At 38.2% G+C, this 14,216-nt stretch overlaps 2 protein-coding genes across 5 annotated transcripts in view; both read left to right on the forward strand.

Annotated features, from left to right (window-relative positions):
- poldip2 (polymerase (DNA-directed), delta interacting protein 2) overlaps window positions 1-10,222 on the forward strand; it is a 16,820-nt gene extending 6,598 nt beyond the window's left edge. The window contains exons 2-11 of one of the 2 annotated variants that reach the window (XM_007562546.2): window positions 1,527-1,608; window positions 1,937-2,034; window positions 2,115-2,214; window positions 2,887-2,962; window positions 4,217-4,324; window positions 5,103-5,239; window positions 6,156-6,182; window positions 6,256-6,381; window positions 7,383-7,462; window positions 8,659-10,222. In XM_007562546.2, the coding sequence (XP_007562608.1) occupies window positions 1,527-1,608; window positions 1,937-2,034; window positions 2,115-2,214; window positions 2,887-2,962; window positions 4,217-4,324; window positions 5,103-5,239; window positions 6,156-6,182; window positions 6,256-6,381; window positions 7,383-7,462; window positions 8,659-8,773 (949 nt within the window). In that variant the 3' untranslated portion in view covers window positions 8,774-10,222. The remainder of the gene's footprint in view (window positions 1-1,526; window positions 1,609-1,936; window positions 2,035-2,114; window positions 2,215-2,886; window positions 2,963-4,216; window positions 4,325-5,102; window positions 5,240-6,155; window positions 6,183-6,255; window positions 6,382-7,382; window positions 7,463-8,658) is intronic. The other variant, XM_007562547.1, reaches the window with a different exon arrangement.
- Window positions 10,223-10,785: 563 nt separating this feature from the next.
- The window catches only part of lrrc75a (leucine rich repeat containing 75A), a 48,644-nt gene continuing 45,213 nt past the window's right edge, over window positions 10,786-14,216 (forward strand). The window contains exons 1-2 of one of the 3 annotated variants that reach the window (XM_007562548.2): window positions 10,786-11,196; window positions 13,753-14,014. In XM_007562548.2, coding sequence (XP_007562610.1) covers window positions 13,763-14,014 — 252 coding nt within the window. In that variant the 5' untranslated portion in view covers window positions 10,786-11,196; window positions 13,753-13,762. Of the gene's footprint in view, window positions 11,237-13,752; window positions 14,015-14,216 lie in introns of all 3 variants that reach the window. The other 2 variants (XM_016676635.1, XM_016676634.1) reach the window with 2 other exon arrangements.

Here is a 14,216-nt window from a genome sequence, read left to right on the forward strand (position 1 = left end):
GGGTGGGCTTGAGCCCCCTCTGATTCTGCAACAGCAACAGTTCTCCAGTTTTTAGTTACCCTTTACTGCTGTCATATTTTTGTTAGCTTAGAAAGTGAATTCATGGGGGTTAGTGAATTGACATTTGTTATTTAAAATATGGGATGTGTTTCAGTGTATCAGTTCATTCCAGCGCATTTTGCATCGGTTATCGGATCTGTTAATTGTTGCTAAACCTTAAGCTTTATAATAATAAATTATTGTTTCTTGTTTAAAAGTTCACAGCTTTGCCAGACTCTTCATTGGTTATTGTTTACATGCAGTAAATAGCAGTTGGTGTTTAGTTTTGCACGTCACTAAAAGGTTTAGCAGCTGACCTTCAGCCTAGAGAAACTTAAATATAGCAACAGGATGTTTGTGGCTCTCAGGGCTGAGACTGTGTTCAACAAACACATTAATACACACGTTACAACCACAAACTTTATCGTATTATATGTGGACAAAGTTTTCAAAACATCTAACATCAACGTGTGAAAAGCTCAGCCGGTTCTGCTGGACTTAAAATCGATGCAGTGTTGATTATTTTAGGATTAACAGATTTAAAAATTGGATGGCAAATATGCTTAGAGGATTTTTTTTTTTTACAGAATTTGAAACAAAATCTGTGCCACTTTAGGAGTTGTAGGTTGAACATATTTACAGACAGAAAACATTTTTTGTTGTTGTTTTTTTTAAATATATTTTATTTAAACATCCAACAACAACAGGGCATTGACCACAGGGACAAGAAAAAGTTTTTTTTAATCTGAAATGCAAAATTAAATTTTTTGTACAGCTTTGGTTTAATTACTGCTCAGAATATGTTGTTCTTGGCTTTTTTTGAGAACGTACACTCCTGTTAACAATTAATTGATTTCTGGATTAATTACTTTAATAATTAATTCATTAAAGTTGATTCAATCAATTGTGTAAGACCTTCCACCTACCCAGAAAAAATTGTTTGTTTGAAATGTCCTTTTTTTGTTGTACTCCTCTCTAAAATCTTAAAACAGTAATACATATTATAATATATTTTCAGGCAGTATTTCATGTCAGTGCTTTCATTTAAGATTAAAATCCTTGGTTTGGACCATGGCTCGTTTTTATAACCATATTTCTCACAGCGAAATCCAGTTACCTTGCGGTGATTGTTTTTGCAAAAATCAAAAGCCAAAACCTGAAACCAACTTACTGTGCGATATTAAATCCTCTGGTCCACATATCCCAATCATTAATCCGCCCCTTCATCTGTGCTGTGAAGATTAGCTTTCACAAGTGTGAGTGTTATTCACTCGAAGTGACCAGCTGTTGTCGTCATCATCGCCGGTCGAGCGTTGTGTATTGAAGAGAGACGCTCTGGTGTTTCTGTCAGGGCTGGAGTTCGGATTGGGCCTTTTTTCTTTACAGATCAGTGGTTGTTTTTACCACACCTTGTGTTTTGTGATTAGTACCGACTGACTCGTAGCTGCGTGTTTGTGTGCGTAACTGTGTTGCCTGTATTTTGGCAGGAACAGGCCTGAAGGAAAGATTTTGGAGCCTGTCGGTGTGTTTGAAGCAGTGAAGCAGCATGGGAAATACGAAACAGGACAGGTAAGGCTTTCAGATGAACCTGCAGCAGAGCACGCCGTTGCTTGACATGGCGGCCATTAGCGGCTGGATTTACAGCACTAAATAGTTAAAACTTGTGCACACATGGTTATTGATGTGCAAATCCATGTTTAAAGTGCAAAGGTGCTTTTAAAAGTGCTTTTAAGTAAAGATGGTACCAGTAATGAAGATCTCTTCTTTACACTTCAATTTTTTTTTTTTCATATAAATAAATCTCAGTGTTGTTTTTGCATGTGTAATCCCATCTAATCTGTGCTGTATCTCAGGGATTGATCTATTTTCTCTTTCCTTGTTGTTGTTGTCTTCTCAGCTTTTTCTCCACAGTGTGTTTGGCTACAGAGGCATTGTCTTGTTTCCGTGGCACGCCCGCCTTTATGACCGGGACATCACCCCTCCGGTGTCCGACAGGTAACCCCGCATCTCAGACTTGCTCTTAAAGTTTAGTAGCTTTGCTGGAGGGGTTATTGAAATAAAATTTTCTCCCGCAGCAAACCCGAGCCACCCGGAGCCCACGGCTCTAAGGAGGTGAAGGGGAAGACTCACACCTACTACCAGGTCCTCATTGACACCAGGGATTGCCCTCACATAGTAAGTAGCAGCCACTTTGTTCAGCCTGAAGCTTCTGTTTGTTTTCAAGTAAAACTTTGCTTATTGAATGTCCAAACAAAAAATGTCAGATTGTTCTGGGTAAAGACACCAAGCATTCTTTGGTCATTTCTCTAAGACAATAAAAATATCATCAAGGAAAATTGGTTCTTTTAGTTTACTTAAATAAATATTCTTTGTTGATCTACATTTGAATAATGATCCAGAGGTATTTCTTTCAGTGCTTACGCAAAATAAGCGAACACAACGGATCTTACTTCAGGTTAAAACACTAAGGATTTCCTCCACATGCATTCAGTGCATCTTTAAAATATTAACACATAATGTAAATTAGCTGCAACTATACATAAGAACATTAATAATACTGGTGCCTTTCTTACTGCTGCTCAACTGCAGAATCTTATTGATAAGTTTACAGCTAGAAGATGTTTGGACGAATGATGGTCGTCAGTTGAAATAGATATTTCTTTATGCATTTTAATAGAGATTCAGTGAGTAACCTCAAATTAATAACCATCATTTAAATGATTTTTATTATTGTTCTGAAAGTGAAGCCACATTAGACGAGTCAAAGCTTTATCTTTGTAGCTGTGACACGTTGCTGTTGTGCGTTAGATTTAATGTTATTGTGCGAATTTGTTCTGTGTTCGACAGTCTCAGAGATCTCAGACTGAGGCAGTGACATTTCTGGCCAACCATGACGACAGCAGAGCCTTGTACGCCATCCCAGGTAACCAGCAATACTGACACTCAGGGATCTGACTTACATATTTCTAATATAATGTTTTAAACAGGGTTGAAAAGGGTAGGATTTGTTTTTCTATGCATAAACTGTTTGTTTATCTCTTCGTCAAAACAACAAAATTCTTTAAGCGCCTTGTAAATACTGTCCTTTTGACATCATTTTCTTTCATTTGCCCACTTGCACATTTCATTTAATATTTGTATACGTTTTATTTTGGTTTTTACTTGCTGAATATTACTAAAAAAAATGTAACTAATTTAAAAAGTCAAACCATTTTACTCCCTGTTTCGTCTGTATATTAGATAAAGTTAAACTGTGGTCCTTAAATTGGGTCTAGTCAACAAAAATAAAGATACCAAAGTTCATAAACTTCTTTAAATTATAAATATTTAATCTTATTTGACCAGAAGTTACAGATTTTGAAACAAAAGTGGTCTAAATAAGTTCTGATGATACAAAAAAAAAAGCAGTGGAGTAGCCGATCCACTTTGCAAATCAAAGGCCAAAATTAGCATTGTGCTGTTTTTCTTTTTTTTTTTAGGAAATAGGTGTCAAGACTGATACCGAAGCAGTTTAAAGGCTAAAAGTTAAATTGTCCCAGAAATTATTGGGATAAACGATAATATTGTTGTTTTGTGACCATTTTCAAGCAATGTAATGGTAATGACATAATAATGCAAGAACACATTCTTAAAGATAAATAAACTTTAAATTCTAACTAACCTCAAATTTAACGCTTGAACTGGAAGACATGCTAAATATCCAAAATAAATAAACAAAAACAGGGAATAAAAAAAAAATCAATTATGAATCTCTGTAAATAAAATTATCCTTCAAAAAAAAGGTTTAGTTGAGACCAAAACTCCAGATTGAATAATTTTGTCATCCAGTTTTTGGTAAAAAGAGAAAATGATAAATTACGCTGATACAGATTATTGAGCTCGCTTTAATCTACCATTGATTTATTGTTTATTGTGTCAGGCATAATAATATCTAGAAATTTGAGTCTGGAAAATCAGAGGAGTCATAAAAAACCTTCCTATGTTCAGAGTTTTCATTGCTGGAGTTGAATAACAAACGAGAGGCGGTATTTCTAGGAAAGTGAAGGCGAGTTTGACTGAATCTGTGATTTGATATAATTTACTTACATGTTTTAAACGGAGCTCTGAAGTTCAGGCTTCATGCTGTTGTGTGTGGCTGTCATGTGACCGTGTGTGTGCGTGTTTGTTCCTCCTCCAGGTCTGGACTATGTGAGCCATGAAGACATCCTGCCTTATAACTCGGCAGAGCAGGTCCCAATCCAGCATGAACTGTTTGAGCGCTTCCTCATGTACAACCCGGCAAAATGTAAACACTCACCGTCGTCTTCTGCTTTCAGCATTTCTCTCACCTTCACGTTGCATGCTAAATCACTGCGACAGCTTTGAGCTGAATCAGAACAGGGAAGCGGACGTAAAGTTGTTTCCTCTATGACAGGGATCGTTGGACCTTCCACACTTTCTATTCATAAATTTGATGAAAAGAAATAAACAACTGACTAATGTAGTTAAGTAAAGATGTGATAACAAATGCAGGTTTTAGCAGTTTTTCAGATTTTTTTTAATGGAATGATTGCACTATGAAGAATGACTCCAAAACAACCAGTAATATTTGTAGGTGTTTGTTTTTGTCAATAGGTTGAAAATTATTTGCTTTTTCAGAATCATCTTTTAAAATTTTGACTTTGATATTAGACACCAGGTGTAAATATAGAAACTTTGGTTTTATAACATTTTCAAAATATTCAAATAAAATGTGTCCACCCACTTTACTGCATAAAATGTGCATCTGTTTTTGTTTTAAAAGCTAAAATAAGAAATGAAACGATGGTTTTTAAGCGTGACAACACATTTTCTACAGTAGATGTTTATCAAAAATGATAAGCAGACTTTATTTCAAAAGATCGTGTAACATTTGACTGAAGGCAAAATGGCTCTTTTTGTAGATTCCTGCTCTAGAAAACTGATGGCTGCCTCCTTGTTCATTTTAGTGATTTAGAATCTATGCATGTAGGTGTTATAAACTAAAATAAATTTCAATAGGTTAATGGTAAATTTGTGCTTTTGTCGTTGTTTTCACACCTCAGCTCCCCCATTTACACCCAGAGACACCCTGAAGGCCTGGCAGGAGAAGAACCACCCCTGGTTGGAGCTGTCTGACGTCCACAGGGAGACCACAGAGAACATCAGGGTCACCGTTATCCCCTTCTACATGGGAATGAGGGTGGGTTCATCTGCTCAGAGTTCCTCAGTATGTCAGTCTCACCAAGGTGCTGCGATCGCAACTGTTAAAACAAACTCACCGTTCACTAATCTTACAGTTTTCATCGTGACTTCTCTGCTAATCTGACTGTAATGTTTTCTGTATTTCCTTCTTTTCTGACCAACTCAGCTGAATTTTGACCAATCCTCATATCCTGCTTCTAATTTAACTTCCTGTTTCACGTCTCCTGAAAACCAAACCTGCAAGTTAAAAACATGTAACATTTACTTTTTTCCCCTTTCTTTTGGCAAACTGTTTCATTTTGGACCTTATCAAGATTGTGAATGTTTTAAAAAAGCCGGTTGTGGCTTAAAGTATTGATAAAACCCATCAACAGACTCTTAATATATTAATAAAAAGCTGTTTCTGCTTTCAGTGAGTAATTAAAGTTAAATAATAGTTCACATTTTTTCACACTGATGTAGTTTTGCAGTGCATAGATGAAAACTGCTTTGATTAATTTGATTAAATAATATTAAAACACAACTCTTACCTTTAAGGATCTATTTATGGGACTTTGTAGAGTCTAGGGACATGTAAAAAGCTATTTTGGGCCAGATTTGGCCCCCAGGCCTTCAGTTTGACACGTTCAGTTCATTTTTTTTGCACTTTAACTCCTCCTCAGGACTTGAGTTTATTTGTAGTAAGGCATCTATTTCAAAAAGGTACCTGAAAATGATACTTATACATTAAATATTAACTTTGTTTACTTTGGCAAAAAATGTTCAACTTTGCCCACAACGTTTTGAAAACGGTGCCACGACATCAGTAACTTTATGCCTTAGCAATCACAAAGAAACATGGCAACATGTGGGAGGAACTGACCTTTTGTCTTCTTTCCACTGAAAATCTGATGATTTGTTTTTCTGGTTCTCAGGAGGCCCAGAACTCCCACGTGTACTGGGTGAGTAACATGCAGTGTTGGAAACGACGGCGGCTTCAAGCGAACAGTTTGAACATGTGTTGCCTTCCTGCAGTGGCGCTACTGTATCCGCCTGGAGAATCTGGGCAGCGAGGTGGTTCAGCTGAGAGAGCGGCACTGGAGGATCTTCAGCCTGTCGGGAACCCTGGAGACGGTCCGGGGCCGAGGCGTCGTAGGCAGGGTGAGTGTCAGAGCAGCATGCTTTTATTTTGAAGTGGTAGGTGTATCTGACCTAAAAGTCTCTTTAAAAGCAAAACGGTGTCGGAATAAACAGAAAAGCAACAATTACGGCTTTCCTACTGCTGATTACCAAGAAGAAAACTCATTGGTAATGCAGGTATAAAAATGCTATGACATTTATTCATATTGATTCTGAATCATAAGTTGACACAAAACTACAAAATAAACACTCATTACATTTTGTTTTCTACTGCTTCTCATGCAGAATATTATACACAGACCTTTTTATGGTGTAACCCTGATCTGTCCTGTGAATTTTGTCAGTTTTTTTTTTTTTTTGTGCCATCTTAGGTCAAATGATTAAATTTAGCTATTGTGCTAATTTCTACATTTTTTTTTTACATTGCTTTAAAATGTGGTAATGTTGATTAATGTGCTCTGTTCTAATCAAATAGTTAAATTAAAACAAGTATAAGTTGATATTAGCTAAAATATTAACTCTGTTGTATCTGCTCTGACAGCCTTTTAATGAACAGGAAGCTCATATCCTGCAAACAGAAGTTTAAAAACAGCCCTGCGTTCATGCAGCGACACCTCAAAAAAATTAGAACATTTTGAAAAACATCAGGGTTTTTTCACTTATTTCAGAAGGTGAAACTTGTATATAGATTCATCACATAGTGAAATATTTCAAGCCTTTGTTTCTTGTAATTTTGATTATTAAAACGGGTTTAAACCAAGTAGGAGTGTTCAGTTTAGACCCAGAGGTTAACCTGTTAACTGTTACCACTTTTATTTCCTTCAAGATCAGAATAAAGAAATCATTTAACGTCAGCTGTTTTTTTTTTTTTATATATATTTTTTTTATTCTGAACCTCATATTGTACAGCTGTTATTTACACATGCTTTATTGGATAAAAATTATTTTTTGGATTAAAATAAAGCGTGTGTGCGCGTGTCTTCATCGTTTCCTGTTTACAGTTTCTGTGTTTGTGCTTACAGGAGCCTGTGTTATCTAAAGAGCAGCCAGCCTTCCAGTACAGCAGCCATGTGTCTCTACAAGCACCCAGTGGTCATATGTGGTGAGAACGATGCTCCACACGCTGCATATGCAGTCCCAGCAGTCAGAAGTTTACATACACATTCATTGTCCTGTTTGTTTTCAAGTTTCGACCATCCGACCAAAACGAACACACTCGGATAAAAGGAAATTAAATTTGGCCACTAGGACTAGTTTTAAAAGCTGAGTCCATGCCACAAAAACCATCTTATTTAGATGATCTCTACTGGTTTTCATGGGTTGATTGGTCATATGTCCAGCCAGAATGATGCCAACAGCTAGTTGATGACAGGTTGAGTTGCAACTTAGTAAAGGACATTTATCCAAATATCAGAAGGGATGTTTATGTATTTTGTGCTGTGTGGGTTGGAAGAAATACAAACTTTTTAAACAGTTTATCTGTTTAAAAAAATGACTGCCCCACAGTCAGAGGCTGTAGTTCTTGATGTGGTTCGATCTCTGGTCTCAGGCGTTTTGCTGCATGTGTTCCTGTTCTCCTGTCTCTCTACCAACAGGTAATATAGAGGTTCAGTAAAGGCCCCTAGTGTCAAAAAAAAGTCTATTTATTGTCTTAACATTGTGTTTTTTTGTGCAGTACATTAAACAAGTTTAATTAGAAGGTAAAAATTAAAGGCCATAGTTATTTATTTAAACCTGTTTTGTTTATACAAGTCATCTAGTTCAATCAATTTATCAAGTTTATTTGCATAGCACATTTCAACAGTTTGCTTTACATCGTAAAAACACAAAAGTACAATCATAGAAGACAGAGTCAACAATAGAAACATAACATTTTGTCGAGTGGCATTATTAAACATCAGACTATTTATCAATGTTTCATTTATAATGTTTCAAAAGCAGATGTGTTTTAAGTCTGGATCTAAAGGAACTCGGTGTTTCAGCTGTTTTGCAGTTTTCAGGAAAGTTATTCCAGATTTGTGGTGCATAGAAGCTGAATGCTGTTTCTATGCAGATCCAAGGTCTCATTTACAAGAGATTCATGTTTTGATTAAACAAAATTACAAACACAGGAACATAAAAATCAATTTGACCCATTTAAATAGGCTAATAAAATATGAGCTAATATTTTATTGAGCATTCATGTCATTGGCAATAATTGTTTCCATGTGTCTGACCAAAATTATAGATTGTCTATAAATATGTTATAAACAAAGCGTTTTGATTCTGTAGCCATTCACTCCTGTTGTTTTTCTCCAGGGGAACGTTTCGTATTGAGAGAACCGACGGCTCCCACTTCGACGTCAGGATTCCCCCCTTCTCTCTGGAGAGCAACAAAGACGACAAAGCGCCCCCTGCTGGCTACACATTCTAACTGGCACTGGCTGGCCACCACGCCAGTTCCCGACTGGGTCATGTCTGCAGTTGTCCTTCCTCTGCGGCCCTGCCATTCAGTCAATTTCAGTCACAAAGAGACTTTAGAAGTGTCGACATAATCCAAACTCTGGCCGTCAGGCTGCACCCAGCAGCAGAGTGGGATCGATTAAATGACGGAGTGGAAATTCACTCTGCTGTTCTGTGCATTCTTGAGACACGGACACTTGGGTCAAACGTAGAATTACTGCAGATTTGGTTCTGACGGGCAATTACTGAAACACTGACCCGACTATTTGTAAGTGGGAGGGTTTCCTGCTGAGCTTCTGGTTTGAGAAAACGGAGAGGGACTCAAATTGAACCAGTAAGTTATTTCTTATTTGCCAGCTGAAAACTGTTCATCCCTCTGTTAGCATCTGTTTTGGGGTTATAACATTTATTTTACCTGGATCCTTTTCTTCTCCTCATGCTTTATAAGCATCAGACTACCTGGTTCGGAGTCGTGTAAGAGTGACACAACAGTGAAGCACAGTGGACATCACTACTTCCTACTAAACAAGCATAAAAATAATGAAATGCACTGCATGTAACTTGATCTGTCATTCCTGTACCAGCAGAAACCTATCACAGTAACTTCTGGTAATTGAACTCAACGTACATATTTAATATTTTCTAGTAACTTTCACACAGTTGGAATGCAACTACCAACAGGGTTTGTGTTGCACAGCCATGTTATTTCCTTTAAAAACATTAATTATATTCTTGATTGTTTTGATTTTCATGAGTTGATATTGGAGTTAAAATGTGGCTTCAAGTTTCTAATAACAGCCATTAAATAAATTGTTTTGCAACTGTTGTTGCTGCCTTTACGTGACGTTGGAAGGTCCTCTCTGTTTTTAGTTTCCGCTCACAGCTATTTTATTCTGTCCTTCTTGTTTGTCTAACATTAGACACACAACAGAAGAAATATTTAGCTGTAATACTTTGTACAAATTTGAATTGGGCTGATCTAAACACTATCTGTTGGAAGGTGGTTATTATCATTAAATTAGAAAAATGAAGATGTCCACTGTGGTTTAGTGTTATCGAGCTCTAGTATTGAGTCCACTGTGTGCGTTGACAGCCAAATGTAACCCCCCCCTCCTGCTCAAGGCCAGCATTTATAGTCTTGGAATAACAGAAATCGCACCACAAAAGCTTGAGAAGCAGCGTCAGAGGGGAGCAGGTTTGAACTTTTGTGTTTTAAGAGACGTGTCTACCATTTGATGGATGTCTTTGGCTGTTTTTAACTTTGAGTGGGAACGCGGGATGAGCCTCACACTTCCCCTTTAAAGTGAAGATAGAAGCTAACATTGCTGCTTTAGTGAGCGATTTGAAGCAACTCTGACGTTTGAAATACTGTAAATAGAGATGTAATTAAAAGTAAAGGAAATAAACCTTTTCAAAAATGTCTGGATCTGTAGTGAGTTTTTGTTTTCTGTGATTAGGCTTCTGCTCATGTGGAAAATAAGGATACAATATAAAGTTTTTCAATTTAAAAGATAAAAACATGAATTGTAAATGTTGAACTTCCGCTAGCAGTAGTTTTATTCTTCATTACCACCAGAGGTCAGTAGAGTCCACAGGTAAAGTGTTTCCATGTTTTTATGAACCTCAAGAGATGTATGCTTATTTTTAGGTACCTTAATAGATTTAAACCTCGTTAAAACGTAAAGGAAGATGTTTACCAAGACTTAATTTTAACTTTATATTCAGGGAGGAATATTATAGATGGACCATTAGAGGAGACTAAATGGGCTAATTAAAACTCTGTTAAAGCATTCTTGTGCTGTAGTGGGCTCCATTTCTCTAAAATCAGCGCCAACTCGGGTATAGGTAAACTTTTACACGTTTTTTTTTTTTTTTTTTTTTTGTTTGGGCTTTAACTGCTTCTACTTTAAAAAAAAAAAAACTGCTGATAAGTTGATGTTTTTTAAGTGTCTGGAAACTAGTCTGTTTCAAAAACCTGATCAGCGGCCACTGCCCGTTACCTAGCAACCCACTTAGCAGTTTGGTCAGTGGGTTTTACGGCATTATTCGCTGGACAAGACAAATGCTCTGTTAGCATACCATTCAAGAACCGCTGAAAAATTTAGTTAACTTCTTAAGTGTGAGGTTTGACAATATTATATGCACTATATAATTTTTAATTTTTTTTCCCCAGAGATGACATTAGAAATTGACTGACAAACAACGTTACCGTAGCATGGTTAGCTTAATCGGCCAGTTGGAAGCTCAAATATTAGTTTCTAAATTTACTTAACACCAAAATAGCCTATCAATAGACTATACCAGGTCACATTGACCATAACACTGATGAGGAAGTTACGGCAGTGTTTCCAGATTGAATCGGTACCAGATTGAGTTGGAAAAAATAAGCTTCGGGTGTGTTTATAAAAATTTGGGCTCCTTTTCATACCATTTGGTGAGTTTTTAGAAAGGACAATTCTGCTAAAGTAGTTGTTATTGTGTGGCAGAACAGTAAATAACTTTTACATTTTGATAAAATGCTATGTCTTTGCTCTTTTATTTTTCTTTTGTAGCTCATTTATTTTGAAATGTTTAGAATATGTTTCTATGCAATTTGCTTGACTGAGGCTGATTCATTTAACTGATCAACTTAAAAACGTGTGCTGTGTGTAAAAAAAGCAATGTTAAGTTTAAATTTTATATTACGTTAGATTAATTTAATTTCGCTTTGGGATCAACAAAGTAATTTTGAATTTGAATTTACAATTTATGTCGACAGGCTATTCATAACTATTTTGCAGTTGCTATGACAACATGTTAGGGAAAGGGATTTTTGTGTGTAGATTATTTGGTTGCCTGATTTGCATATTTTGTGGGGAGCTTGTATGTGCAACCTTTTATTTTACTTGAGTGCGGTTGTGTGCTAGTGGTGTGTTCTTTGTTATGCGTGCAATTGTTCTGAATCTTTATTCAACAACACGTTTCAACAAAGATTGAGATTTGGGCTGGTTTTGATCAAGTTTGGATGTTTTTTTTTTTTTACATTTTTTGGGCTTGCAACCCTGACTGAGGGAACAAGACTCAGCTTATTTGGCTATTGAGAGTGACACTTTCAACAGGTATTATGAAGGCTGAGCTAAGTAAATAAACAAAAGTTTGATCCCAGAAAAGAAAAGTAGAAATAGTAAAAAAAAAAAAAAAAAGAAGGTCAAATGGCATACGTTAATTTCGTCCAATCAGGTCCTTGAGAAACACCATTTAGAAATGCCAATTTCATCTGGCCAAAAATAGAAAGTCATAAGACTGTTGGTTACTGATTGAGTAGGGGATCACTAGTTACAGTAAGCCGACCCTCCGTTCATAACAAAAAAGTTATGGAACATGGCTAAGGGATTTGGAATGCCAGCCATGCTAACCACTCTGTTACAATATGCTAATGGTTGATTAAAATACCAACCCAATAGTCATTTATTAGTTAATTTGATTCTGCTGTTCTCTATTTCTGATTGACTTAGACTACAAAATAGGCCTAATGTGTGTCTGTTGTTAAACTACAAGGAGATGTCCAGTGTTGGAGAGTTTTTTTTTTCTTTTTTCTCAAATACCTCATATAGTAGGTCGTACTGATACTGGTTGCATCTGTACGACCTTTGAAATTTTTTGGTACACTATTGAGAAATTAGGCCACATTTGTGACCAAATTGATCACACACAAGAACTCTGAATAAAGTAAAATTAGCATCATATTTGTCAAATATACATTCTTTTCCATTAATTTACTTCATCTGCAAAACATGTGAAATGCTAGATGAAGTGGGGAAAACCCTTCAAAAGTTCCAGCATGGTCAATATAAAAAGCATGTCAGCTGGTGGGCACAACCGGAAGTGGGCCCACCAATAACATTCTACTTGAGGCCTCTTACAACCTTGGCTCGGCCCTGTGACACTTTCGTTCCTCTCTGTTTGTCGGTTTAACTTGAAGACTGCAAAAGGATTTCAGCTATGTGACTCATGCTTGCAGTACACACGGCACTGCTAATGTACAGCACAACAACAAAAACGCTGCTTTCAGTGGAAATCGGAGGAGAGACTCCCAGAAACCGCCAGCTCGACCGTGTTGCAGCTCCCTCTGCTTCCTCTCTCCATCTCCTGGCCGTGTTGCTGCTCCCTCCGCTCCTCCTGCTCCCTCTCTCCATCTCCGTGTGTTTAAAGGAGTTGAGCTCATGTACAGTCGCCCCCCTCTCAGCCGAACAGAGGCTGCGATGCATAATTCACTTCCAGCCCGGGGACACCACAGACTCGCCCCTACAGTAGAGCCGAGCCTCCGGAGCTGCAGCCGCTGCGCAGCCCGCGGACCGAGGCGCTGATGCGGCCGCGTCCAGCTCGCTGCTCCAGCACGGATGGCGATTCAACCTTGGAGGAGGGCGAGCGCCGCGTGTGATGCAGGTACCGCATGACTTCCTGCGACCGAACCGAAGAAGGACGATGCTGATCTGCAGTGTAAACATTGCCATGCCCTGCCTCATGCAGCACCTCCTCCGACTCTGTGTCTGCTGCTCCTCCGCCAGCCCAGGACACCGGGTTCTGTTTTAGGGGATCGCCGCTCTCGGAGTTAAATATTTTTGGAGTTGTGTTCGGGACAGGGAGGCCACACTCTGCTCTGTAGCCTACTTTAGTGATCGGACACCCTGACTTTGTTGGGGTCATGTTGAGCGGCCATGCTGCAGGCAGCAGCCTGCGATCTGTTCCCAACCTGAGATGAACTGATGTCTGAAACAGGAAACTACAACCTCTGCTGTGATACTGGTGATGCTTCTTCAGCTGTGCAGCTACTTCACTTTACAAACATGAGCTCCTCTGGCTTTACAAGGATGTGATCAGCTGCAGACCTGATCTAAATGAGCAGAACATTTCTGATATTAATCAAACTGCTTGGTGGGACCAGTGTCCTTATTATCACAGTTCATACTGAGGCAGCTCCATGGGGGCCAAGCAGAGCAAAGGCCAGGAGCCCGGCGGGGCCAGTCCTCAGCACAGCTGGAAACGGACTCCCACCAAGGAGAGGGGGGACATTTTGGCCTCCCTGATGCTGAAGTCTGGAGACCGGCTGAACCGAGCGGGGACGCCGCCACCGCCATACCAGCGCCGGATTGGGATGATCCAGGAGATGATGATGATGGCCAAGCAGGGCAAGCAGGACGAAGCCACGGAGATGCTGAAGACACTCAGACAGGTAGATACTGATGTATTTGTGGAAATCAGTTTTGAAGAGTAGAGGCATGGCACAATAACAAAATTTACAAGGCGATGTATCGTCACCGTAGTTATTGCGATAAACGATAATATTGCTGTTCTGAGACCTTTTCCAATAAATATATTGGTATTTGGGTAATAATGGACGTTTCCTTTTCAGAAGACTAATAAACTTTAATTTT

This window comes from Poecilia formosa, unplaced genomic scaffold (assembly GCF_000485575.1).
Source record: "Poecilia formosa unplaced genomic scaffold, Poecilia_formosa-5.1.2 Scaffold138, whole genome shotgun sequence".
In the NCBI taxonomy this organism is placed as follows: Eukaryota; Metazoa; Chordata; class Actinopteri; order Cyprinodontiformes; family Poeciliidae; genus Poecilia; species Poecilia formosa.